This window comes from Alexandromys fortis, unplaced genomic scaffold, assembly GCF_014885135.2.
Source record: "Alexandromys fortis isolate MF-2015 unplaced genomic scaffold, M_Fortis_MF-2015_v1.1 scaffold_0, whole genome shotgun sequence".
In the NCBI taxonomy this organism is placed as follows: Eukaryota; Metazoa; Chordata; class Mammalia; order Rodentia; family Cricetidae; genus Alexandromys; species Alexandromys fortis.
The window spans coordinates 31717310-31743678 of NW_026067949.1; the positions used below are offsets into that span (position 1 = coordinate 31717310).

At 41.7% G+C, this 26369-nt stretch overlaps 1 protein-coding gene across 1 annotated transcript; it reads right to left on the reverse strand.

Moving 5' to 3' along the window:
* Pdcl2 (phosducin like 2) lies at positions 1 to 17387 on the reverse strand. Its single transcript, XM_050150035.1, has 4 exons — positions 17299 to 17387; positions 13132 to 13275; positions 10380 to 10588; positions 1 to 5558 (listed from the first exon to the last, which is right to left on the reverse strand). Exons 1-4 carry the CDS (start codon positions 17370 to 17372, stop codon positions 5407 to 5409), a joined length of 579 nt encoding a protein of 192 aa, XP_050005992.1. The 5' UTR covers positions 17373 to 17387; the 3' UTR covers positions 1 to 5406.
* Positions 17388 to 26369: the final 8982 nt, after the last annotated feature.

Here is a 26369-nt window from a genome sequence, read left to right on the forward strand (position 1 = left end):
TAAGAAGACGTGACAGTGACAAGAAAGCTACCACCTGTGTGTCAGGTGTCACACAGTAACAGGATGCTGCCACCAGTTTATGATGCTAAGTGAAGTCCAAAGGAGGGAACAGAGCGTCTAGTATCTCATTCCCTAAATAACTACCAGTATCTGATGCTCGAAACCTGCCCCTTCAGCTATGGTCAAAAGTAGTGGAAAGTGGATCTTTCATGGCCATCTCTAACTTCACACTCACGCACAGCACTTAAAAAAAGAGAAGTACCCGCCAGGCAGTGGTGGTGCACGCCTTTAATCTCAGCACTCAGAAGGCAGACAGATCTCTGTGAGTTTGAGGCCAGCCTAGTCTACAAGAGCGAGTTCCAGGACAGGCTCCAGAGAAACCCTGCCTCAACCCGAGAGCATCATTCACTGAAGCCACGTTGCTGCAGTGGTTGCCTCCTCTTCCTTCGTATGTGTGCGCGTGCGCGCGCGCGTGCATGTGTTTGCGCTAAGGCTCAAAGCGCTCTGCCCCTCAACTCCATCTCCAGCTATTGGCTCTTATTAAGAGAAGTCTCAATGTTTGTATGTAGCCCAGGCTGCCCTCAGACTTGTGTTCTTTACCTCTATATCTATGTCTACCCCTGAAGCCACATCTCCTTGAGTTCCTACTGAGTGCTGTCTTTTTCTTTACTCCCTTTTTCCTCCCATGTTAAGTGACTAAAGGCTTTAATAGTGTCAAATTGAAGGTGTCTCTAAATGTTGAGAGTTTAAAGGGAGATTTATCAATATTATCAATACTTACCAAACAGGAAGAAAGAGACTTGAAACCACTGACCAGAAATGGGCTGAACTAAATCAAAGCATATGTCCCCACCATTTGATAATGCCAGGGTGCCGTGCACCATGTCTGTCATCGTCGTCGCCCCCACCCCCCACCCGTCTGCGCTCCATGCGCTAGAATCCAGTTCGCAAGCTTCGGGCAAGGGGCTGGAGGTTGAGGAAACACACGCAGAGACAGACCAACACACTGCCTCCAATCAGTGGTACAAAAGCCCTTCTTTAATAGCACCATGGAGGCTTAAGTACCCTGCAGTCAATGGCCAACAGGTGAAAATCCCATCCTCTGATCCTCTAAGCAAAGCATAGCTTTTAGTAACTTCCATTAGAAGGCTCTAGCAGGTAAGAGCAGCTAAAGGCCAGGAATCAATTAGTCCCAACAAGATTTATCAATATCATCAATACTTACCAAACAGGAAGAAAGAAACTTAAAGAGAAACCACTGACCAGAGATGGGCTGAACTAAATCAAAGCATACATCACCACCATTTGATAAGGCCAGGGTATGATATTTCTCGTGATTTGACTGACTGGGCTTGAACCATTTTGACACCTACAGAAAAAGGAAGTTCTAACAGCAAGAAGCCTAGGAATACTTCTGGGGGGTGAGGGGGGAACAGTACTAAGAGATCAGCGGAATGGAGCTAACCCTGATCCGTGTCCACACTGAGCATGAGACCGTGCCATAAAAGGTTGACCCAGTTTTTAGAGGTCAACATTAAAGAACAAGTATTTCGGTGCAATGTGGATTTTAAGTTCTTGGAGATAGACAAAGGGAGAGAAGGAAAAAACAGGCTAAAACACAACCCCATTTGAGACCAGTCTTTGCTACATAGCTAGATCCTATCTTAAAGCAACCTCCTCCATCTTTAGGGTTCCTGAATTCAGTTCTGACTTGGAACTGAAGCTGGAGTTTCAGCTTGGGTGATCTAATAACACAGTGTGGGGAGAGGTTACCGCACTCAAGCTTTAAGGGGCTTGCTGCATAGTGCCCTGAAATTCCAATGCACATGCCAATCACCTAGGCATCTCATGAAAGTCAAAATTCAGCCCAGTTAGTTTGAATAGGGCCAGAGATCATGTACTTCTAACAAGTTTCTTGGAAATGCCCATAACAACAGGAGGAAAGTTGAATAAGACTCTCTAAGTAGAGGAGCAGATTTCAATAGCACACAGTTGTCAGGGATAGTTAAAAATAAAGTCACAATTATTGAGTATTGGGTAATTAAAAACTGTCAAGTTCCTGCCCTATCAAATCATTCAGTATAGTGAAGAATATGACATATCAGTTTTCTCACAGACTGAAAAATACCTATATGCTACTGAGAAGACAAAGGTGTTTATGACGTGGTAGAGGCTTGTAATATCATAAGCATAAGTCTCTGCTAGAAGAATGTGTGTGTACATCTTGTGGAAGGGAGAGTCTGGAATCACACACAATCATCCTGTTCTAGTATATTACAAATGTTAGTCTTCAGAACTGTGTCTGTGTAAAAATCCTTATTACTGGATGGATCAGAGTTAAGAAGGAAAATTTTTATCTTTTTATTATTTTATTTTATTAAAAAAGAAAACAAACTATCTTTTTTCATTTTACATATCAATCTCAGTTTCCACTCTTTCCCCTCCTTCCATCCCCTCCACCTTCCTCCCCCACCCCCATCCACTCCTCAGAGAGGGTAAGGCACATTGCTTTGGGGAAGATCCAAGGCCCTCCTTACTATATCTAGACTGAGCAAGGTATCCATGCAAAGAGAAAAGGTTCCCAAAAAGCCAGTACAAACAGTACGGATAAATCCTGGTGCCACTGCCAGTCTGCCCCAGCCATACACCTGTCACCCACATTCAGAGGGTCTAGTTTGGTCCTATGCTGGTTCCTTCCCTGTCTGGCTGGAGTTGGTGAGCTCCCATTAGCTTAGGTAGACTGTTTCAGTGGGTGTACCCATCATGGTCTTGACCTCTTTGCTCATATTCTCACTCCTCTCATATTTGACTGGACTTTGGGAGCTCAGCCCAGTGCTCTTCTGTGGGTCTCTGTCTCTGTTTCTATCAGTTGCTGGATGAAGGTTCTGTGGTGACATTTAAGGTAGTCATCAGTCTGACTACAGGACAAGGCCAGTTCGGGCACCTTCTCCACTACTGCTTAGGATCTTTGCTGGGGTCATCCTTGTGGATTCCTGGGAATTTCTCTAGAGCCAGGTTTCTTGCTAGTCCCATAATATCTCCCTCAATCAAAATATCTCTTTCCTTGCTCTCAACTCTGTCCTTCCCCCATCTCGACTATCCCATTCCTTCAAGTTCTCCTCCCCCCTTCTCCCTTCTTCCTCCCTTTCTGCCCCCCTTCTTCTCCCACCCCCATGCTCCCAATTTTGTCAGGAGATCTTGTCTATTTCCCCTTCCCAGACGGATCTATATATTTTTCTCTTAGGGTTCATCTTGTTACTTAGCTTCTCTAGAGTCATGGACTATAGGCTCAGAATCCTTTGCTTTTCAGCTAGTATCCACTTATGAATGAGTACACACCATGTTCATCTTTCTGGGTCTGGGTTACCTCACTTAGGATTTTTTTTTCTAGTTTCATCCATTTGCATGCAAATTTCTGGACCTGATAGAAGACAAAGTGGGAAGTAGCCAACAATGCACGGGCACAGGAGACCACTTCCGAAATATAACACCAATAGCACAGACACTCAGAGCAAAAATAAATAAATGAGACCTCCTGAAACTGAGAAGCTTCTGTAAAGCAAAGGACACAGTCATTAAGACAAAAAGGCAGCCTACTGAATGAGAAAAGATCTTCACCAACCCCACATCAGACAAAGGACTAATCTCCAAAATATATAAAGAACTCAAGGAATTAGACATCAAAATTCCAAATAATCCAATTTAAAAATGGGATACAGATCTAAACAGAGAATTCTCAACAGAAGAAGCTCAAATGGTTGAAAGACACTTAAGGAAATGTTCAACATCCTTAGCCATCAGGAATGCAAATCAAAATGACTCATACCAGTCAAAATGGCTAAGATCAAAAACACCAATAATAGCTTATGCTGGAGAGGATGTGTAGTAAGGGAACACTCCTTCATTGCTGGTGGGAATGCAAACTTGTATAACCACTATGAAAATCAGTATGGTGGTTTCTTAGAAAATTGGGAATCAACCTACCTCAGGACCCAGCAACACCACTCTTGGGTATATAGCCAAAAGATGCTCAATCATACTACAAGGAGATTTGTTCAACTATGTTCATAGCAACATTATTTGTAACAGCCAGAACCTGGAAACAACCTAGATGCCCCTCAACTGAAGAATGGATAAATAAAATGTGGTATATTTATGCAATGAAGTGGTAAATTCAGTGGTAAAAAAAAAAAAAAACTCAACGTGAACCTTAGGTTTTGCATGCAAAAAGTTTACCTTTTATTTTAGCTAATTTTAACTGTTAATTTCAACACTAAAAAAGAGATGAACAGCTACTATTTTTTATTAAAAAAAGAAAGAAAGAGGGATAGAGGAACAGTTAGTGGTTAAGATCACTGGCTGCTCTTTCAAAGGACCTGGGTTCAGTTTTCATCACCAACATGGCAGCTCACTGTAAGTCCAATTCCAGGGGATTGATGCCCTTTCTGGCCTCTCTGAGCACCAGGCATGGGTGATGTGCAGAGTAACATGCAGGCAAAACACCAACAGAGATAAAAACAAATAAAATTGAAAAGGAAAAGACGACATTGTGGAGATGCTTTAGACGTGATTCCATGGAAGGAGAACTGATGCTCATGCTTACGTGCATCGGCTAGCGCAAGAGATGCACTGGACTCTATGATAGTAAGGCTCTTCCTTTCATCCCAAGATTGAGGTATCCCGAACAAGAACTAATCCGTCCATTTCTTAAGGAGTTAGAGAATTAAATGGCTATAACTAGGCAGCCATTTCTTTGATAAGATTTTCCTAGAAAATAGACTCTAAAATGTACCAACTTAGGAGTCTGTAGAGGTGGCTCTCAGGTAAACTTCAAACGTGAACCTTGTCCAGGTCCTCAGTACCCACGTTAAAGCAATGCAGTATTGGGAAGCAGAATGCAAGGACCCAAGGATGAGGACAAGGGAGTGCGCTCCTTGCTCAGCCAGTCCTGCTTTGCTATGAGGGCTCCTATCACAGAAATTAAGAAGGAGAACCATTAAGGAAGATACCCAAATCAATCTCTGACCTCCACATGCACATTCGTAGGCATGTACATCTATACATACATGGAAGCATACATACAAAATGTATTAATTTTATTTATAAAGTTAAATTTATTTTCTTCCATGGGTATTTTTGGAAGTGATTATGCAACACAAAAGACTTAAGGTATTTGCTGGTTTTCTTCAACAGGCATCAGAAAAAAGTAAGTCACAGAAAAATACTAAGGAGTAAAAGTTCATATTTTCAAGAGACAATATTCTTAAACACCTGAAAATTTTTCAATTGACATGTAGGCTCTAATTCTTACATAAAAATAAGTTCTATACATTTTTATCTGAATATAAAGTCAATAGAAAATAAAGCATTCAATACATATACGTTGAAGCTATTTATTAACTTGTTCTACTTGGCATCATTATCACTGTTGGAGCTGTCACTGTCATAAATGGAAATGTTTCTAATTGAAGACACCATCATATCTGCAATGCCTTTTTTGGGGTTTTCTTCCAAGTCAGTCTGTATTGCACCAACTTCTGATAGTTTCCATTCAAGTTCTACAATAGATTAAAAACCCACCATTAAATTGAATAAAAATCTCGGGGAAATGGAGATAAATTTCTCATCTACATGAAACAGAAGTTGACCTTAATAAAATTAGCATGGAAATTGATGATGGTGAGAGGGCTCACCAGATAAAGGAGCTTGTCACCAAGTCTGACAGACAACCTGAGATTGATCCCTGAGACCCACATGATGAATCTTCTAATGTTATCCTCTGACCATGTGCACATATTGCATGCTGTTACACACACACACCATGCACACTATGGCATGCCAGTACACATATATAGACACTAATCACACTATGCTATGCCAGTATACATACACAACCTGCACACTATGGCATGCCAGTACACACACACACAAATCACACTATGTCATGACAGTATTCACATACATACACACAACATATACACTGTGGCATACCATTACACACACACACACACACACACACACACACACACACATGACCAAATGTAAAAATTAATAGTGTGGAAGTGAAGATCATTTAAACCTGAATGATAAAATGTTACACTATCAGAATTACATTGGGTAAAGTTATTCTTAAAAGGGGAAATAGGTAAATGTTCATCTTAAAATGAGTAAAATAAGGTCAAAAGTGTATACCAAGAAGCTAATATGCCAGGTGTGGTGGTTTGTGCTGTAATCCCAGCATCTGGGAAGCTGAAGCAGGAGAACTGTCACAAATTCCACCCAAAGAAGGGATATAATAAAAGATCTTGGTAAAAATAGGAAGACAAAAGTGATGGAGATGACCAGGAAAATCAAAATTGGACCTTTGGAGCATGTCGTGGCCCACAAAGGGAATGGCACTATTAGGAGGGACAGCCTTGTTGGAGGAAGTGCATGACTGTGGGGGTGGGCTTTGCTGTCTCCTTTGCTCAAGCTTCCCTCAGTGTGATGACACTCAGTTCATTTCCTGTTGCCTGCTGATCAAAATGTGGGAGTCTCAACTCTAGCACCATATCTGCCTTCACACCGCCATATCCTACTATTTTGATAATGCAACTGTAAACCCAGCCCATTAAATGTTTTTCTTTATAGAGCTGCAGTAGTCATGTGTCTCTTCACAGCAACAGAAACCCTAACTAAGAACAGTCAGTAGCTGAGGGCTGGGAAGAAACACTTACAAGATAAGGAAGAAGTCAAGTAACAAGGAATATATATGGGTCATAACCAAACTGACAAGATACCGTCATTTCCTGGGCATTAGATGGGCATGCACAAAGTAAAGTCCCTAACTAAACAAAGCTCTGGTACAGGGCGAAAAACTAAGTAGTTCATAAAGATTAAAACTCAATATTTAAGAAATAATGGACTATTGGGAAGAGACACACACCAATATACCTGAAAATAATTTAGACAGTTACTAGAATTTTTTAAAAAAAATATAAATTACCAAAACACAACACTAACTTCAGTGTTCTATTAATATAGGGATTGAAAAAAATACAGCAGAGACCTCAGAAATAAATTGGTGCATGTAAAAATTACAGCAGAAACAGAAAACACCTCATCCCCTGCACCAGGATGGTTATTTTCAAAAACAAAAACTAACCAGTGCTGAAAGGGTCAGAGAGAACGTGGGAGCCTTGAACGCTGTTGGGTAGAGTGTGATGTGGTATAACAGCTATAGAAAACTGTATGGCAATTCCTAAAATAACTTATGAATTACTGTATGCAATCTGGCAATTGCAGTTCTGGGTATTGGCAGATGGATGGAGACAGGAACTGCAGCAGGTGTCTGCACACTGGCTTTCTTGGTAGCAGCATTTATTACAGATCAAAACAGAAGGACCCTGACTGTCCATCTAGCCTCAAAAAGAACGGAAGTTGCAAGGCAGGACGCACCTATCTATGCTTCTGTGGCCAGGAGTGCTGAAGCAGGAGGACTACAAGTTCAGGGCCAACTGGGACCATCCCACCTCAAAAAGAGATGTGTAGAATAGGATAAGGAGAACAACTAAGATTGTAAAAGTTCATATTTTACACACTTTGTAGTTTAAAAGTAAGTTTAAAAACAGTGGGAAATGAAATTTCAGTAAATGGCATTAGGGCAACAGAAAAAACTTAGATCCATTCTTTGTAATACTTCATTATAATGTTATTTAAGACCTAACCAAAAATAAAAATAATACTAAGAGAAAATATAGGGCGATATTTTTTCTTTTTCATCCTAAAAATATATATGATGGCTTTTAAAGGGAAGCATGATAAGTATAATTTAAAAAGGTTAGTAAATTTAAAAAAAGATTAGTAAGTTTGACTCTACCAATACAACTTTTGCCTGACAATAAAGTGAAACTAGACCCAGGTATGCATATCTAGAGCCTCGGCTACTTGAGATGCGAAAGGAAGATTGTTTGAGCCAGACTCTGTATCAAGAGAAAAGAAAGAAGCAGTGTTGGCCTGGAAGTGTAGCTCAGTGGTGGAGGTTGGGCTCAATCACAGATAATACATGTACTCAGAGAAAGGAAATTTGAAGTGGAGAGCTGCCAGGAACCTGTGTGCGACACCATAGAAGCAGTGGACAGAACTGCACAGACTTCTGCAATCCACTGAAAGAACACACTGAAAAATGAGCAAAGCAAAGGGAAGACACCAAATGACCAACATCTATGAAAGAACGCTAATCCCACTAGTATTCCAAATTTAAAGAGTGACAGGCTATTCTGTAGTGACATTATAGCGAGGGTAGAGCACTCACCTAGTGTGCATAAGGCCCTGCCCTGGGGTCAATTCCCAATATTGCCACACCCAAAACGATAACATTGTCTATTTGTCAGCTTGACAAAATCACAGCAGCAAAACAATTCTAAGGCCTGATAAGGATGTGGGTAATGAGAACTCTCTTACAGGGCTGATAAGAGGGAAGTCAACAGCATCGTTGGTAGAGCCTCAGTTTCTTTTCCTGCTGCTGCGATAAAAACACTCTGGCAAAAGAAACTTAAGGGAGAAAGGGTCTATTAGTGCACAGTTCCAAGTTATAGTCCATTCTGCCTGCAGTCAGGGGAGAGCAGTGGATACATGCATACATGCTCAGCGGGCTTTCTCCACTCCTACTGCAGCACCCTCTGCCTAGGGAGGGGTACCACCCACAGTAGATGGGGCTCTCCACCTTACTTAACATGATAAAGGCAATTCCCACTTAGACAGCCCAAAGTCCACCTCTCAGGTGATTCTAACTTATCAAGTTGACAACACCATCACAGGTACCTTCCTAGTGGAGTTAAAAAGTGGAAAAGACAAAGAGATTTTTCACAAACGGCACAAGGATGACAGAAAAAATTCATTAGAAAATAGCAATCAGCTCACTTTCCCTCAGAAAGGAAGTGACAAGCACATAAATTAAGGGGTATTTAATGAGAGAATGATAATATTTAAAGTTATTAAATCAGGTATAAAAGGAGGATGTTTGAAAAATTATTGTTAAGCTTAAAAACAAGGTTGAGGATCCTATACTGCAATTTACCGAACAGTTTCAATTTTAAATACAACCATTCCTTACATTTCTCTCTGTGTGCACACGCTAAAATACATATATATATTCTCACATGCACATTATGGCTAAAGTACAAGTAAATACTCAAAGCATAAATACAGAATAGTCATATGACCTAGCAATATAATTCTGGGTTTATTTCCAAAATTATTGAAGAGATGATTTGTACATCCATGTTTTCACAGCATTATTCATGACAATCAAAAGGCAAAAGCAATGCAAGTGTCGACTGAAGAAGGAAGTATGCCTGCAATGTAGCTGTTAGACACGGGGCACTGTGCAGACTTCAGGAAGGAAACCAAGGGATGAATGTTGATAATGTAATGCTGAGTGATCTCAGACACAAAAGAAAAAAGGAAAACGTATTATCCCACTTCATGATGTGTCTAAAACCATCAACTTCATAAAGACAGACAGCATATTAGTGGCCTCCAGGGGTGGGAGAGAGGGTAATGGAAGGCTGCTGTCTAATGGGCCCAGAGTTTCAGCACACGAGACGGTAAGAGCTGTGGATAAGGATGCAGGTTCCAGCAACACAGCAATGTGAATATCAGTGTCACTGAAGGACATAATCTAGCGCGATGATGCTAAACAATTTCAGCTTCACAAAACAGAAAGACATTTAATCAGTCCGGGGACACATGGTAGGATAAATGGAAATGAGGAGAACCTTAGGAACAGGGTTTGGAATGGAAGGTGGGGAATTTAGGTAAAGGTAGAGACTATAGGAGAAAGTGTGAGCACAAAGCTCACTGGGATCTTCAGTGACTAAGCCCAGCCCAACTAAGGCAGGCACTACCCAGGACTGAGAAACAGGTGAGGAGGTGGACTGGATTCTAAACGAGATGGTTTGCATTTTAAAAGTTATTTTAGTCAGGCACATTAAGAATTTTAGGCAAAAAGTATTACGATATTCTAAGCATGCAGACAGGAAACCTGATCTGGAGGTATTTTAAAAGGGAACTGAATGGGGGCTGGAGAGAGACCGATCCCAGCCCCACGTGGCAGACCATAAATGCCTGTAACTCCGGTTCCAGGGAATGCAACACCTGTTTCTGGCTTCCATGTGCAACAGACATGTACATTGGCACAGGGACACACACACACACACACACACACACACACACACACACAGAGGTAAACACATACATGCTAAAATAATTTTTAAAAACTTTAAAAGAGAAGAAAATTAAGGTAGAAATTTTGTTTCAAAGAAATAAACTTTCATACTTGTTCCTCTGGAGAGCTTTTTAGTTGTTACTTTATAAACATTAAAAAATAACATCATTACCTTCTAGCTTGAGATTTATCCCTCCACATTCTATAATTCCGATGAATTTGCCTTCTATCTGACCATTTTTATAAACAAAAATTGTTGGTAAACAGTTGTCATGGTAGTGTTCAATGCAGCTATTCACGATGGCTTTAAGAAATTTAGTTTCTGGGAACTTTCTTGCTAGGAGGCTAAGATGCTGGTTAACCAATGAGCACATGGGGACGCTGAAAAAGAGAGTGTATAAAAGAATGTATTCAGAGTATTTCAAATGCAGATTGCTCCCCTTAGTCTAGTAAAGTAAGGGAATATCTATGGCAAAAATAGAAATTTACCTCTTATATAAATGCATATTTGTACCCTAGGAATGATGCTGGTGCCCTGGGAATTGGCATCCTAATGTAAGTGAACTACATTCTACTTAGCATTTCTTTAATCGCTTAGCATCCTGGGTGGAAGAAATAGGAACACAAAGAACAGGCATGTCTAGGGACTCTGGGGCAGTCCTGAGCTGAAGTAAAGAGATCCAATTGCACAGGTGCTCACATCCAGAGTGTGTTATCTCAGACTTCTTTGGCTTTCGGAGAAACTTCACCCACAGTCTTCCACATCCTGGATGCCGGTGTCCGGAATTATTTTTCATCTAAGATTTAAAGCTTATTGAAATCAGAATCCCAAACTTCCCATTCTTCCGGCTCCATTCATCGCAGAAGTCCCGCCCCACACACTCTCCCCCCCCTCCATCCCTTCCTCCTAGTCTCCCACTCTGAGCTCAGCACGTGAGCTCAGCACTGACTTCCTGCCACCCTGCGCCCACACACCTCCACTTTCTTCCACACTCCTTAATTTTATTCCGTTTCTCTCTCCTATGTTCTCACTTTCCCTTCTCCAAAGAATTTCTCCACTTTACATAAACATATTAAGGCTCAAAATCTTGTTTTTTTTTTTTTTAAAGAAAACCTCATAACTTCACATCCCTTTCTAATAACCATGTTCTTTCCTTGTAGTCATAACCAAGACGAAAAGGGGTGTGTGTGTGTGTGTGTGTGTGTGTGTGTGTGAAAAACTAAACAAAATCTGCCCTCTTGTGCTTCTGTCACTCTGTTCTTGGGATGCTCTCTATTGGTTTCTGTGATGCCATGTTCTGTTAACTTCCTTTTGACCTCTGACTTCCCTCTTCTGTCTCCATGTTAAATTCAAATATTTTTCCAGGCAGCTAGTAGATGTCATTTCTCTTCTTTATCCAACTCCATGCTCAAAAGGTAGAAAAACAAACTGATATTTTTTTTGATATTTCTTAAATTGGCTTAGACCAAAAATCTCTCTACAATGTCTATTCAGTATCAAGTCATATCAACTATACCTCCTTTTTAAATTGCTATCTCTTCTCTTTGGCCATCACTTCACTGGCTCCTTATCTGAGCTACATTAAGCTACCATAAATCTGTTTCCAGATTTGTTACTCATATCTATCCTTGGCCCTACTTACAAAGAGGACACAACATGGAAGTGTCATCATGGAACCTTCATGGAACCGTCATCATAGAACCCTCATGGAACTGTCATCATATAACCTTCATGGAACCTTCATGGAACCGTCATCATAGAACCTTCATGGAACCGTCATCATAGAACCTTCATGGAACCTTCATGGAACCATCATCATATAACCTTCATGGAACCTTCATGGAACCATCATCATAGAACCTTCATGGAACCTTCATGGAACCGTCATCATGGAACCTTCATGGAACCATCATCATAGAACCTTCATGGAACCATCATCATAGAACCTTCATGGAACCGTCATCATAGAACCCTCAGGAAGTGTTGTGATATACCCCTCATGGAAGGGTCATCATAAAACCCTCATGGAAATAAGTCAGATTGCCCACATTGCCCAAGCTCAGGAAACTCCAGTGGCTCCTCCTCACTGGCATAGAATCTGAACTCCTTCATGTCCCTTCAGAAGGTCTTCATAATGCAGACACTGCTTTCCTGTCCAGCAGGTAGTCTGCCTGACACTGCATCACCCTGTATGACTGGGGCAGATCTAATACTCCAAACTCTGGAAGTACTGTGATACTTTGGACTTCTGAACTTCTGTTTATGTTGTACAGTTCATCTAAAATACCTCACTCGAGTCTGTCTACTTTCCCAACCTAAGAAACTTCTTTTCTTTTCTGATGCCAACATCAGGATGAGAACTTGCTGTGTAGTTATTTCCTCAGGGTTGAAACATTTCCCCCTGGAAGAAGGGAAGCTGGAGAATGACAAAACTCAGGAAGCTATGGAAATTTGGGGGGGCCAGGAAACCATCAAGATTTACAGATTTAGAAAGCCCACAATTGCAAGACTCCTAAGCCTACAAGACCCTGGGAATGGAGCTCCGCTGGTGCATGTCAAACACGCAGGAAGTCCTGGGCTGGGTCCCCACTCATTTCAGAATGTTGGGGGGTGGGAGGAGGATCAGTAGTTCAAAGCCATTTTTGAGGTCAGTTTAGTGGGGTGTTGGGGGGGTATATAGGAGGTTTAGTTACCAAACACTCACCTCTTTTCTAACAAATGTGGCATTCTTCAGATTGGAAATGAAAATATTTTAGTATACTTAATTTAATCCCTAAAGATAAAAGTTCTATAATGTATTCATACATAATACATGTTCCTTTCTCTTTAATACTCCTCATCGTAGGCATCACAGACCCTAAAGCTAGGAGCGTTTTTAAAGCATCATGGCACCAACAGTCTGAAATACTATGGTAATAATTACCTTGATCTGTACAGATGAATTACAACCCACAAATCCTTTTCTGCATTTGTAACTTCATTCACATACTGATTTCCAGAAATTTCTCTCAATTCCCCAAATTTTTGTTTCTTCTTAAGTGCTTTCCATTCCTGTAACCGTTTTTCTCTAGTTAAAACAAAAATGTTAGATAAGTATCATATTCTTTTATTATGTATTTATTTATTATTTATCTCTTCTATGAGTTTATTTGTTCCAGGTGCTTGCATGTGCCTAAGGAGACCAAAAGGCTTTGGATTCCCTGTCAGTGGAGTTACAGGCAGTTGTGAGCCATCTGATGGGGGTTCTGGGGACTGAACACTTTAGCATATGCACATATGCATGTGTGTGCCTGTGTGCATATGAACACGGGTATATGTGCATACCTGTGCATGCTATTGCACATGCGTGGAGAACAGAGAACATCTTGTAGTTGATTCTTTCCTTCCAGCAGGTGGGTTCCAGGGGACAAATTCAGGTCATGGGGCTTGGCAGAAGGCACCTCTGCCCACTGAGTCATCTCAGTGTTCCTCATTTCCTGCGTTCTTGAATCTAGAACTTCACTAATCCTTTAAGGAACACTCATTTCAGAACTGGCTGGTTCTGAGAAGGAACAAACACTTGCCAAACAGCACATTCTTCAAATGCAAGCCAGCCAACTCCGAAAGCACATCCTTGGTCATTTTTTATTTTCTCTTAGTTTTTGAAGCAGGATTGGCTATGTCCCTGAGTCTGGTCTCACACTCCTGGGCTCCTCCCAACTCAGCTCCCAAGTGTCTGGGGCTTTGGGCATACACCACCATGCCTGGTTTCAATCATCTTTTTTTCTGTGGCTGTTTTTTTTTTTTTTTTTTTTTTTTTCTTACAAGGCTCCCTGCCCTAGTCATCCCAGAACCTGGTACCAGATAACTAACAACAAACCTAACTCAGAGCCCACCAAAATGATTCAAACTAGCCAATCATAAGCCTCTTTACCCCGCATTGCATGTTCTTTCCCACAGAAACCACAACGAAGGCTGTGTCAGAGATTTTTCCCTTGCTGCTTTTGATCCTGACCTATTCAGGTGCTTCCTTTTGTGGGACCACATGCCAGGGTACGCCCCCTTGTCCCCGAGAAAGGTAACTTTTCAGTGGCACCCGCCTCCTGATTATACTTGTAGCAAAGTCAACAAAAACTCCTGCGCACACTTTGGAACACATTGGCCTCGTTTCATACGTGAAGCATGCCAGATGACGACTCACTTTACGTAACAATGAAGTCAAACACAATGAAATCCAAAGAGAATGATGATGCAGAGCTAGGTCTACCACTAGGCACCTTCTTAGAGGCACAACTATCAGCTTCTCTCTTCTCACTCATTCTCCCTCCCTAGTTCACTGGAAAGGTTAACACGGGTTAATCCTGCCACCAGGAAGACACTGTTGAGTGGCCTGCAGCTTTCTCTTAGCAATCAAATCAACTGTGACTCGTGTACATAGACAGAAAACCCTCCAGCTATTTTAAGCAGAAAGGAAATTAAGTGCTTTGCAGACTTTCTGAAAAGGCGGAAAGAGCAGGCTCTAGGCTGATCAACCAGGAATGACTCCCAGGACAACACTGCAAAACTGGTCTGCCAAGGCGTCTTTGCCGCAATCCAGAAACTGGGGAATCTGGATTCCAGTTGTTGGCCCACATATTACATTACTCTGAGACTCAGAGAGGCACAATAACAACCGCTGGCACTAGGAACCAGTCTCCCTAGCAACAATCTGAGGATGAGAAAGTGCTGCCAGAACAATGGCTCCAGAATTATGACGCAAATTCTAGGTTCAGACCACTTAAGTGAATGCTACAGGCTTTTCCCCCCACTGCTTTCTCCATGAATTTAGCTTTGGACCCAAATATCCTGTGAGTGTGTTAGCAGAACCTGAAACCCATTTGCTATCCTTGTTGCAATGGAGTTTGGGAAGAAAGTAGCTTTAGCTCCTAGCTTCTGTGCTACCATGACATGCATAGCTCCTAGCTTCTGTGCTACCATGACACGCATCCAGAGAAAGGAACGCATGTCAAGGAAGACAGTCTAGTGTATCTGCCACAAAAATAGACTGCAGATACATTCACAGTGATGTTTAGGCTTTCTTCTCCCTTTTAGCTACAGGAGCCTCTGGGTTCAATTCACTTGCTATTTCATAGCTGGTTACCTACCAGATGGCATTTTTGTCTCTAATTTCATGAATAAGATATTTTTCACTTCTTTATCTTAACCCAAGGCTTTGCTAGAACCTAATTATCATTGTAGATTTCTCTTCGGTGGCTTGCAGGAAAATTGCATTTGCCAGCTTCCATGTGAGAGTAGATGGTAACAGAGAGGTGAGAGTGGTGTATCCATCTCTGGCTCTCAGTCCTAAAGTGTCCTGTGCTGTCTTCCACACAGATCCCTGACTCACATGGGAGGAGGTTCAGGATCCTAAGGTGATCTGGTCCTAAAGTACCCAGGCCACAGTCACTGCCTGAGAAAGAGCAGCTTGGGGGAGTATAGGAGATGGATCAAAACGTTAAGGGTCCATTACCATGATACAATTCAAAATACTTTCAAAATTTATTTTTATTTTATTTATGTGTATGGGTCTTCTGCCTGCATGTATATCCATGTGCCACTTGCATTCCTGGTACTCATGAAAGACCATGGAATACAAAAGAAGGTGTCAGATCCCCTGAAACTGGAGAGGGTTGTGGGCCTTCGTGTGCATGCTGGGAAACCAGATCCTCTGGAAGATCAGTGTTCTTAACCACTGAGCCACCTCTCCAGCTGCAATAAACTTTTGATTGGCACAAATAAATCTTGTATCTATTTGCAGTTACCTCCTACTTGTTCATTCCAAGATCTGGCATCTAGCAATCTGTTCTACTTATATAGCCTTTTCTGACTTATTTCTTTCTCTGATGGTATTTTCAAAGCTCATATATTTGGTATTCATAGTAGCTACAATGCCCAAGGCAACTTATGGAAGGAAGAGTTTAGATAATCTCCAAATGGCTTATGGTTCCAGAGGGACAAGAGTCCATCATGGTACATAAGTGTGGTGGCACACAGGCATGGCAGCCAGAGCAAGAAGTTGAGAGACCACACCCTCAACTGCAAGCATAAAGGCAGAGAGAGAAAACTGGAAGCAGGGCAAGGCTATGAACTCTCAAAGCCACCCCACGTGAGTGATGTAGTCCTCCCTACGGTGATGTAGTTCTCCCCACAGTGATGTAGTCCTCCCTGTGGTAAGTGACATAGTCCTCTCCATGGTGAGTGATGTAGTCCTCCCCACGGTGATGTAGTCCTCCCTACGGTGATGTAGTCCTCCCTACGGTGATGTAGTCCTCTCCACGGTGATGTAGTCCTCTCCACGGTGATGTAGTCCTCCCCACGGTGATGTAGTCCTCCCTGTGGTAAGTGACATAGTCCTCCCCATGGTGAGTGATGTAGTCCTCCCCACGGTGATGTAGTCCTTCCTGTGGTAAGAGATGTAGTCCTCCCCATGGTGAGTGATGTAGTCTTCCCACTAAGGCTGCACTACTTCTCCAAACATTATTGCCAAATGGAGACCAAATGTTCAAATATTCAAGCCCATGAGAAAAAAAAATCCTACACCTTTCATATTACAAGTGCAACACTCCAGGAGAATTGAAAAGAAACTGGACTAAAATGAAGACCATACCGGAGGGTTTCACAAATCCAAACAACCAAAAGAACGAATCAGAAATTTGAACAGTAGGACTATTGCTACTATTAACCCAGAAGCACAGATTAAAAACAACAACAACAACAAAAAAAAAATGAAGAAAGTATACAAGGACTAAAAGCCTACAGGCCACTGTCCAGAAGCTCAACATAATATTTTGGGAGCCCAAAAGCAGCAGATACAAGGAAAGAGAATATTTTCAGAATTAATGCCCAATATAATTAAAGACACAAGTCTAAAATCCAATATATTAGATACACTTCAAATAGGACAAATCCAAAGATAACCACATAGCAACACAGCACAGTCAAATTGTCAAAAGACAAAGGCAGAATCTTGAAAGAGCAAGAGAAAATCAAGTTATGGCCTAAAACCGGTTCTTAGTGTGATTTAACAAGCCAGTTTCTCAAGTAGCAATCCCACAGTAGCACAATACTTTACCTATATATTTCAATAGCTTTTATGTCTTCTTCATCAAATTCATCCTCAGCTTCTTTCAACTGTGCAAGGGTCATCTTCTCATATGGTTTAACTAAAACAAAAATTCAGGTCATCTAATGGTCTGAACATTATTTCTACTTTATAATCAACTTCTAGAAAGCAAAACAAACAAATGAAAAATCGATAACCCTAACAGCTTAGGTAACAGAAATCAATAATATCTTTAAAAAACTTGTAGCAACCAGCTAAAGCATGGTCACATGTTACAAAAATTGTAATATCAGCATTTTTGATCTCCTTAAAGTTCATAGAACTGACAGGATACTTGCGAGCAAAGATGAAGAATTAAATAGTACCCATAAATTTAGGTTTCCTCCAAGTACATGGAAATATTAATGAATAAGATCCTATATTGAATGAACAAAAAAGAAGGTAATTTCAAAGTAGAGGCATATGATAGAAGAAATCTCACTGTGTCTTATACACATATTTCAGCACTTTTTATTAACTGGCATGTGCTTTTCAACACACAAATCAGACATTTTAGGTGGCACTCTCCTAATTTTGAGAGGACAGGCAGAGTTTATATTAAACGATATCTAGTCCCCTCTCCCGGGTCACAAAGTGCATTTTTACTGCCTTCACTGCATTATCCCTCCATGCAGCCCACCAAATGCACACTGTACCCATTGCCTCCTTCTGTAAGCGTAGCACCATCTCTTCAATTTCATCTTTTGGTTCTTCTTTTGGAGGAAGAATGCCAAAATTTCTTAATATTTCATTCCATTCTGTATCTTCATTTGGATCCTACACACAAAAAAAGACAATCTATTAGCACAGTTTCACTGTACAATGTGCTGGCTGAGGGGTGGCACATCCAAATACAAAGCTGCCCATGGACTTCACAGCTAAGGTTTAGAGAACTACTTCTCCCACCAAGAGTGGGACTGCATACTTTGATTAACAGGACACATCTATCCTCAGTATTACAGAGAAGTTTATAAGAAGATCACGCATATCAGGAGGCTCACAACCACGTGTGGCTCCAGTTTCAGGGAATCTGATGACTCTGCGCCTGTGAGCACTGCATGCAAATGCTGCACATAGATTCACAAGGCACATACACACAAAATAAAAAAAAATCGATATTGAAGCCAAAGGTAAAATGACTTTAGCACACTTTGCGTGGGTCCACAAGCTCGACTCAGTTTGTGTCCTCTGGATTGAAACTTGGGTGCCACCAAGATGCTGGCCTCTCATTCTTCCGTTATGGACCCCAACACCAGACTCTTTGAAAGCATTGCCCATCAGAGTTTAGTTCAAAAATGATCATGAGAGGCAAAAGATATGCATATTATGGGTAAAAAAAATTTTCTTCAAACACTATGAAATTGATAAAAACTAATAGGACCTCCTGATATGCATTCTGGGAACCAAACTCAGGTTCTGTGAAAGAGCTGTAGGTGTTCTTAACCACTGAGCCATCTCTCCAGCCCCTTACGTTTTATTTTTAATTGGAAGTATTGTTTCTTTTATACAATATATTATGGCTATGGTTTCCTCTCCCTCAAATCCTTCCAGGCTCCTCCAACCCATCAACGTCACATCTTTAGAAAACAAATAGGCAAGCAACAAAACCAGAATAAAAAGAAAAGTATGAGAAACAGAAACAAATACACAAGAATAAGACCCATAAACCCCACAAAATCAGGAATCATAATATATAAGCAAAAGACCAGTAAGGTTTTCTAAAAAAGGCCTAAACAAAGCAATATGAGGCAAAATCATCTCCAAAATTCCACTGAGTTTGTTTTGTGTTGATTACCCACTACTGGGAACGGGGCTGCCTTTCAGTGTGTCTCATATACCCACGGAGACATCAGTGGAGTAGTTAGGGATGGGAGCTCCTGTCCACCTCCTCTTCTCAGCACTGGGACCCCTTCTGGCTTGGACCCATGCAGACTGTGTGCACGCTGCCACGGATTCTGTGAGTTCATATGTCCATCGGTCCAGTTGTGTTTGGAAGACACTATTTCCTTGGTATCTTCCATTACCTCTGGCTTTTATAATCTCTCCGTCTCCTCTTCCCAGAACCACAAAGGGATGGTTTGATGAAGACATTCTATTTAGGATTGAGTATTTCAAGGTCTCCCACTCTCTGCACATTCTCCAGTTTTGGGTCTCTGCATTTGTTCCCTCTAGGCAAGAGGAAGCTTCTCTGATAATGGCTGAGCAAGACACTGATCTATGAGTCTAGCAGAACGTTGTCAGAAGTCATTCTGCTGCTGTGCTCCTTTAGCAGAACAACAGCTCTGGTTTTCCCCTAAGGCCATGCTGTCTATTCAGGTTTTTGACCACCATCTATCTATCTATCTATCTATCTATCTATCTATCTATCTATCTATCTATCTATCCATCCATCCATCTATCTACCACCTAAGCTGGCCTACCAGTCACCATGCCTGAATATCAAGCATTTTTTACTTGGAAAAAATACATAATATGAAGATGACCATTTGGGGCATTTACAGACACAGAGCAGAACCTGACGAAGCTCAGCCATGCTGATGCACACCCAGCCTTATCATCCTTTCAGGGCTCTCCAATGCTCTTGCTCTTTTTGAGGCTATCTTGGGGACCCTTGAGATTCCACGTACATTCTAAGGAGTATTTTTCTATTCCTGCAAAAATGATGCTAGAATTTGACAAAACAAATTGAATCTATAGATTGCTGGAAGTAGTATTGATCTTTTGACATCTGTGATCTAACAAGGATCCTTGTGATTGGATTCCTGAGGAAGACAACATGATAGGAACCAAAGGGGGGAACCCAGGAAACCCAAGGGCCAGAAGAAGACATCTCCCAGAGAACAACAATTGTGAGCCAGACACACAACTGAATCTACATGCAGATATTTATTTATTAGCTTTTATATCATTTTGTAACATGGTGACAGGTGGGGCAGAGACAGATTGTGAATATATATTATTTCTGTTTTATTCCAAGTCATTACTCCTCCTCCTCCTCCTCCTCCTCCTCCTCCTCCTCCTCCTCCTCCTCTTCTTCTTCTTCTTCTTCTTCTTCTTCTTCTTCTTTTTGATTTTCGAGACAGGGTTTCTCCGTAGCTTTTGGTTCCTGTCCTGGAACTAGCTCTTCTAGACCAGGCTGGCCTCGAACTCACAGAGATCCGCCTGCCTCTGCTTCCGAGTGCTGGGATTAAAGGCGCGCGCCACCACCGCCCGGCTCATTACTCTTCTTTAACTAATTGTATACCTTTCCCTCTTAATGAAGGCAAGCATTTATTTCCAAGCTTTAAACCCAGGTAACAGTCCATGTTTCCAAGCAGAAACATGGGATATTTGGATACTTCCACTTTCCGTCTTAAACACTTCCCGGCAGCGTTTTATTTTTTTTATTTTTATTTTTGTTTTTATTTTCGAGACAGGGTTTCTCTGTGGCTTTGGAGCCTGTCCTGGAACTAGCTCGGTAGACCAGGCTGGTCTCGAACTCACAGAGATCCGCCTGGCTCTGCCTCCCGAGTGCTGGGATTAAAGGTGTGCGCCACCGTCACCCGGCTCGGCAGCGTTTTATACTTCTGTTCATGTACGTCTTCGGCCTCATTGGTTTATCCTTTGTGTTATGATAAACGGAAGTTTTTTATTGTTAGTACATAGACACGTCTTTATAAAAATTTTATGGTCTTCAACTACTTCCTGTAGACATTTTCAGAATACAATAAGCGCAATTGTTTCATAACTGGCTTCTGTCCATCCTAACACTGGAACTCTCTGCAGCGTCTTCCACTGGTTCAGGATTGCGCTGCCCTTGTTCTTTGTGAGTTCTACACTGTTGCTTGGCTTCTGCTTGCTCTCTTGGAAATTTCATTAGTGACAATTTGTTAAGACCAAACACAATAAAGGAAGGTTGGATTCCTGACCACTAAGCATCGAGGTGGCCTTCCCTGAATTTCCCTAGGCAGTGGTCCTACTCACCCTCCTGGTTGTCTCCCACCCTTGGGCATACCATACTCTTCAGTTCTTAGTCACTGTGCAATTGTACCCAAGAACAAAATGCAAATTTTATCCCTTTCATGCTAAAACTGGCTTTGGAGATTGCAAAAACAGGATGGGTGTGGATTTACTGCTCCAACACACACACACGTGTCTGAGTTCACAGCACGGAGGAACTTCTGGAGTAGTATAGACAAACACACAGTTGTTAATATGTATACTGCAATAGGGAATGAGTAAATACCAAGCAGTGGTCTGAAACGCAAGTTTGCTTACTATCTTTAGCTGAAACAGAGAAAGATGACAGGGAGGCGAGTTCTAGGGGAGGCTACAAAGCAGGGGGACTTGGTTCACCCCTGTCTATGCCGGGATCCTCTTTACAGGTAACATCCCGTTGTGAATTAGAATCAGCTTTCTGCTACACACAGAGACTGAGACCGCAAGTTGGAGATTTCTTTTTGGATGTCAATTTCTCTTTCAAAAGAATGATTTCTCTGTTTTCAGAGCTTCTCTTGTATTTGCTCAAAATACTTCTCATGCCTGAGAGGTTTGGGGTGAAAGCCTCTGGTCTCCTACCATCATGTAAGACCTCCTATTCTAGGTCCTAGGCACCTTGAAATTCTCCTGGTTTCCATCTTCCTCGCACGTCACCTCTCCGACACTCTCAGGGTTCCCTTGATTCTCTTAGAAGACGCTCTAGAAGTTTCGTCTGCAGTTCCCACTCCAGACGTTTCTATTTTTATTCAGTAGGAGAACTGGACTGGGTACTGTAGCCAGATGTTACTACCAGTTCTAGTCATTATATTTTTCTTGAAATTTTGTTCTCTGTCTCTGTCTGTCTGTCTGTCAGCTGTGTGGATCACATGTCCCATGACATACATGTGGAGTACATTATCTTTCCGTGGGTCTTAGGATCTCACTCAGGTCATGAGACCTGCATCATTGAGGTTGGGCAGCAAAGCGCTTTTTATCCATGGAGCCATATCATGTTTATAGAACACTTTCTGTACCTCACAGTCCCTTGGTGTTTTCTTTCCTTTAGCATTGCAAAACTTCTTAAAATAGATGACTGGAAAGAAGAGGAACCGTAGCCAATTCTTGGCTGTTGCATTGGGTATTTCTTTGGCTTTCTCTGCTTGAGTTACCTACAAGCTGTGTGTTGTTGATTTCAAAGAACAGTCCTTATACACTGAGCTGAACTGACTTGAGTTTTTCTTGATAAAACATTCTTCCCAAGAGACACAATACTATATTCTTATATATTCAGTCAAACTTCTCAATTGTTCTTATTTAACTCATCTAGGACTTCGTTGCAATGTTACTTAATATAACTGTTTGACTGTGCCCTTCCCGTCACTTTGACAATTATATATGAAATATTATCTAACAGAAATAGGGGACACAATCTCGTTCCACAAATGGTAATAGTGTTTTGCCATGGTGTGGTTACCTTTAATATTCTCTCAGATATGCTCTTACGGGACAGGTCCGTGTTTAAAGCCCAAGAACTGGCTGTTGAATACATCAGTGGAAAACAATAGTAAGGGAAAAGAGAGGTCAATGTGTTGCTGTTTTCTGTTGGTTTCACTTCAGCAGAATTCCTGAAAAGCCAATGCTGTAGAGTAGGACAGAAAGCAGAGCGGGACAGACTGTAGAATGGGACAGACAGACTGCAGAGCGGGACAGACTGCAGAATGGGACAGACAGACTGCAGAGAGGGACAGACTGCAGAGCTGGACTGAAAGGCAGTAGACAGTAGAGCAGAACAGACTGCAGAGCCAGGCTAATAGTACAAATACACTTGCTAATAACTGTCTAACGTGAGCGAACTTGATTACACACGAATTATGCTTAAAATAGCTTAATAAATTGTATGTTCCACAAAACTGCCCAAAGTAAGTATGGTAAACCAAACAAAAAAAAATCCCAATGCACTTCACAAGGGAGCATGTAAGGGAAGGCTTTCTTACATCGGAAAGTGCAGATTTTACTCTGAGAAAGGAGAAAAGGGAAGGAGCAAAGGAGGGAAGGAGAAAACAAAGGTGGATGCTCTTTAACTAAATTAAAATTTTATTATCAAGAACTCACAAATAAAAAACACCACCTTGTGAAATTACCAAGACCCAAAGTCTTGAAATGTATAGCTGTAATTTAACTTTTTCTATTTACAAAAATTTAAATGTCTGTGTGTGTGTGTGTGTGTGTGTGTGTGTGTGAGAGAGAGAGAGAGAGAGAGAGAGAGAGAGAGAGAGAGAGAGAGAGAGAGAGAGAGAGAGAAGACAGCAGTTGGGTCTCACTTCCCACCGTGTGGATCCCAGGGATCGAACTCGGGTTTTCAGGCTTGGCAGCAAGCACCTTAATCCACTGAGCCATTTTACAGGCCAATAGGTGCACTCCCTGCCTCCTTCTAAAAGAAAGTAAACAAGAGAGGATAGTTAAACCGAATCCACTTGGGCCAACGCTACTCCTTAACTCAAAAATATCATAGCATTTGGATTTCCGGGACTCAGAGGTAAAAGGCAATTCTGAAAATTGAGTGTCTCCTTCAGCCTCACATGGGAGTCATGAATATCGAAAACTGGTGTTCTCTTAAAACTAGACAGGAGATGCACAAAACAGTACTTAATAGAACCTAACTCCGGGGAGGGCCCACACCACTCCATTCCCGCCTGTCAGCTTGGAACTAGCCGGCTTATTCCACTCAGGGCTCCAAGGTCACCCACAGACCTGACCCTCACCTGCATGATGTTCTTTTATGCCCCTCACTAGGGCGCAAGGTCTCGGACTTCCTCCAGACTGGCATAGGGAGCCAGCCTGCTCTGGCTAGCGGTTTCTAACGCCCCGGGGGCGGGGCGAGGGTAACAGAACCTACTGCGCATGTGCAACGGTAAGCTCAGTTGCCAGGCAACACAGAGGCCCAGGGCCCAGGTGTGTGGACCCTGATGCATCAGGTCTACCAGGAGGGGGCTCTAGCTCGAGCAGTGGGGCGCCTGTTGGTGACGTGGTGTTCGTATTGCTATTCATTCCAACCTCCACCCCTGCCTTGTCCACTGCTCCTCAAGGTTGAATCCAGTATTCATGGAGGAAAAAAAAAATTTCTTGGGTGGTGAACCCTTCCGAGGGGTTCTTAAACTGGGCCCATCATCTGTTTGAAGATAAATTTTAAGGACTATTTTGGCACTTTCCGTAAGTTGTGAGTTTAATTTTTTGTGTCTGTCTTTTTAAATTTATTTTTAAACTTGGACCAAAATTTTCCCTCAGATTATCAATGAGACTCTAAGTTCCCCTGACACCACAAGCCCGTGGGTAGACGAGGAAGGAGCATGGAAGCTGGGGGATCGACCCGGGCTACATATTGTCTCAAAACAAAATCAAAACAGAACAAAAATCACTAGAAAAAAGGACCCCACTCCCTTTAGAAGCTCTGGTTTAGGTAGGAGACATAAACTGTTTACATTAAGGAAAGGAGTTTTTTTTTTTTTGTTTTATTTTGTTTTTGGTTCTTTTGAGACAGGGTTTCTCTGTAGCTTTGGTGCCTGTCCTGGAACTAGCTCGTGTAGACTAGGCTGGTCTCAAACTCACAGAGATCTGCCTGACTCTGCCTCCCAAGTGCTGGGATTAAAGGCATATGCCACCACACAAGTTTATGCACATGGTCCCAGAGATATACTCAAGAGAATTTTTTTTAAGCAAAAAAATGTACTTAGTGACACAATTTTAAACTTGAGTTCATCAGCGGAGCCATTCACCTACAGTGGTCAGTGTAGATAATTAATATAGATTCTACTGGCTTCTACACCCCAAGCACCCTCTAGGGTTTGTGTATGACACACTGGTAAGCAGAAACATTAATAACCTGTCCTGGTATTTCTGCTTTTCCCTCTTCCTCACTTTTACGTGAAGCTCCTTAAAATACACAAGCAATTCATGTCTATCCGGACTTTTAAGGGACCCTCCGACTGAATATTCAAGCCCCCCTCTCTTATTTTGACCAAAAAGGTAGGGGGAGGGCCTAAAAACACAAAATAGTAGATATTTTTTTCTCATATGCAATATATGGATATAGATATGAAAATAGAAGAGGGATTTGGGGGGGCAGGCAGTAGGGAACCAAGAAGGGTAGCAAGAACAGTGTGTGGGGGTAAATATGAACAAGAACAACTATAAATATGTATAAAATACCATGAGATATGATGTATGTTAACTAAAGAAATTATTCTAAAATCCAATTAATAGAACTACCGTGTACAGGCAGCTAATACCGCCCCATGCAACACGGCTTTAGAGTAGAGGACCCTCACTGCGCTAAGGCTCACCCTGCCAAGGCAATATGTTTTAAAGGAAGAATGTGATTTTTTTCTCTCAGTTTCCTCTTAAGTTATGTCTTCCCTAGCTCTTGGTAGGAAGAATAATCCAGGAGCTTTCTTCATGAAACATGTTATTGAAATTCCGCAGGTATGGTTATCATCAACTCCTGGAAAAGATGTTTTTTTTCCTGGTAATGAACAAGGTTGGATGTCCTCCACTGGTTACAAGGGGAAACAATCTCAGAGAAACTAATCACTGCCACTTGGCCAGGGAAAGCCTTCTGATACATTTGTAGCAATCTGAAATCTACTTTGTAATATAGAAATCATAGCTAGAATGATTTAGAACTAAGTCACAGCTCGAGTGGTTCCCACTGGTACTCTAACAAAGCTAGGCTCTATTTTGTTCTTGTTTCATTTGTTTGTTTTTTTAGATAGAGGCTTGCTGCATAGCCCAGGCTAGCCTTGGACTTGCCTCTGTCCCGCCTTAGCATCGCAAATGCTGCAATTACAGACATGGACCATCATGACAATCTGCAGTCAGAGCTGATGACCATCACGGACCTAATCTAAATTGGAAAACCTAAAATTGTTCAGCCAGCTTTCTATGAGTGAGTGTCTTACGTCAACACCTAAAATGTTTGCGTGTCAACACTATCGAGAGCTACAGGACCTACGGAGCTTCTTTAAGAGCGGCTTTGCTGTGCACGATTAATCATTGCAACATTCCATGAAAGGTTTTTAAGATGCTGC

Coding starts and splice junctions, on each gene's coding strand:
- Pdcl2 (XM_050150035.1), bottom strand. CDS start 17,372: ATGACCCTTGCACAGTTGAAAGAAGCTGAGGATGAATTTGATGAAGAA. Junction 13,276..17,298: donor AAAGCTATTGAAATATATAG/GTAAAGTATTGT, acceptor TGTTTTAACTAG/AGAAAAACGGTTACAGGAAT. Junction 10,589..13,131: donor ATTCATCTGTACAGATCAAG/GTAATTATTACC, acceptor TCTCTTTTTCAG/CGTCCCCATGTGCTCATTGG.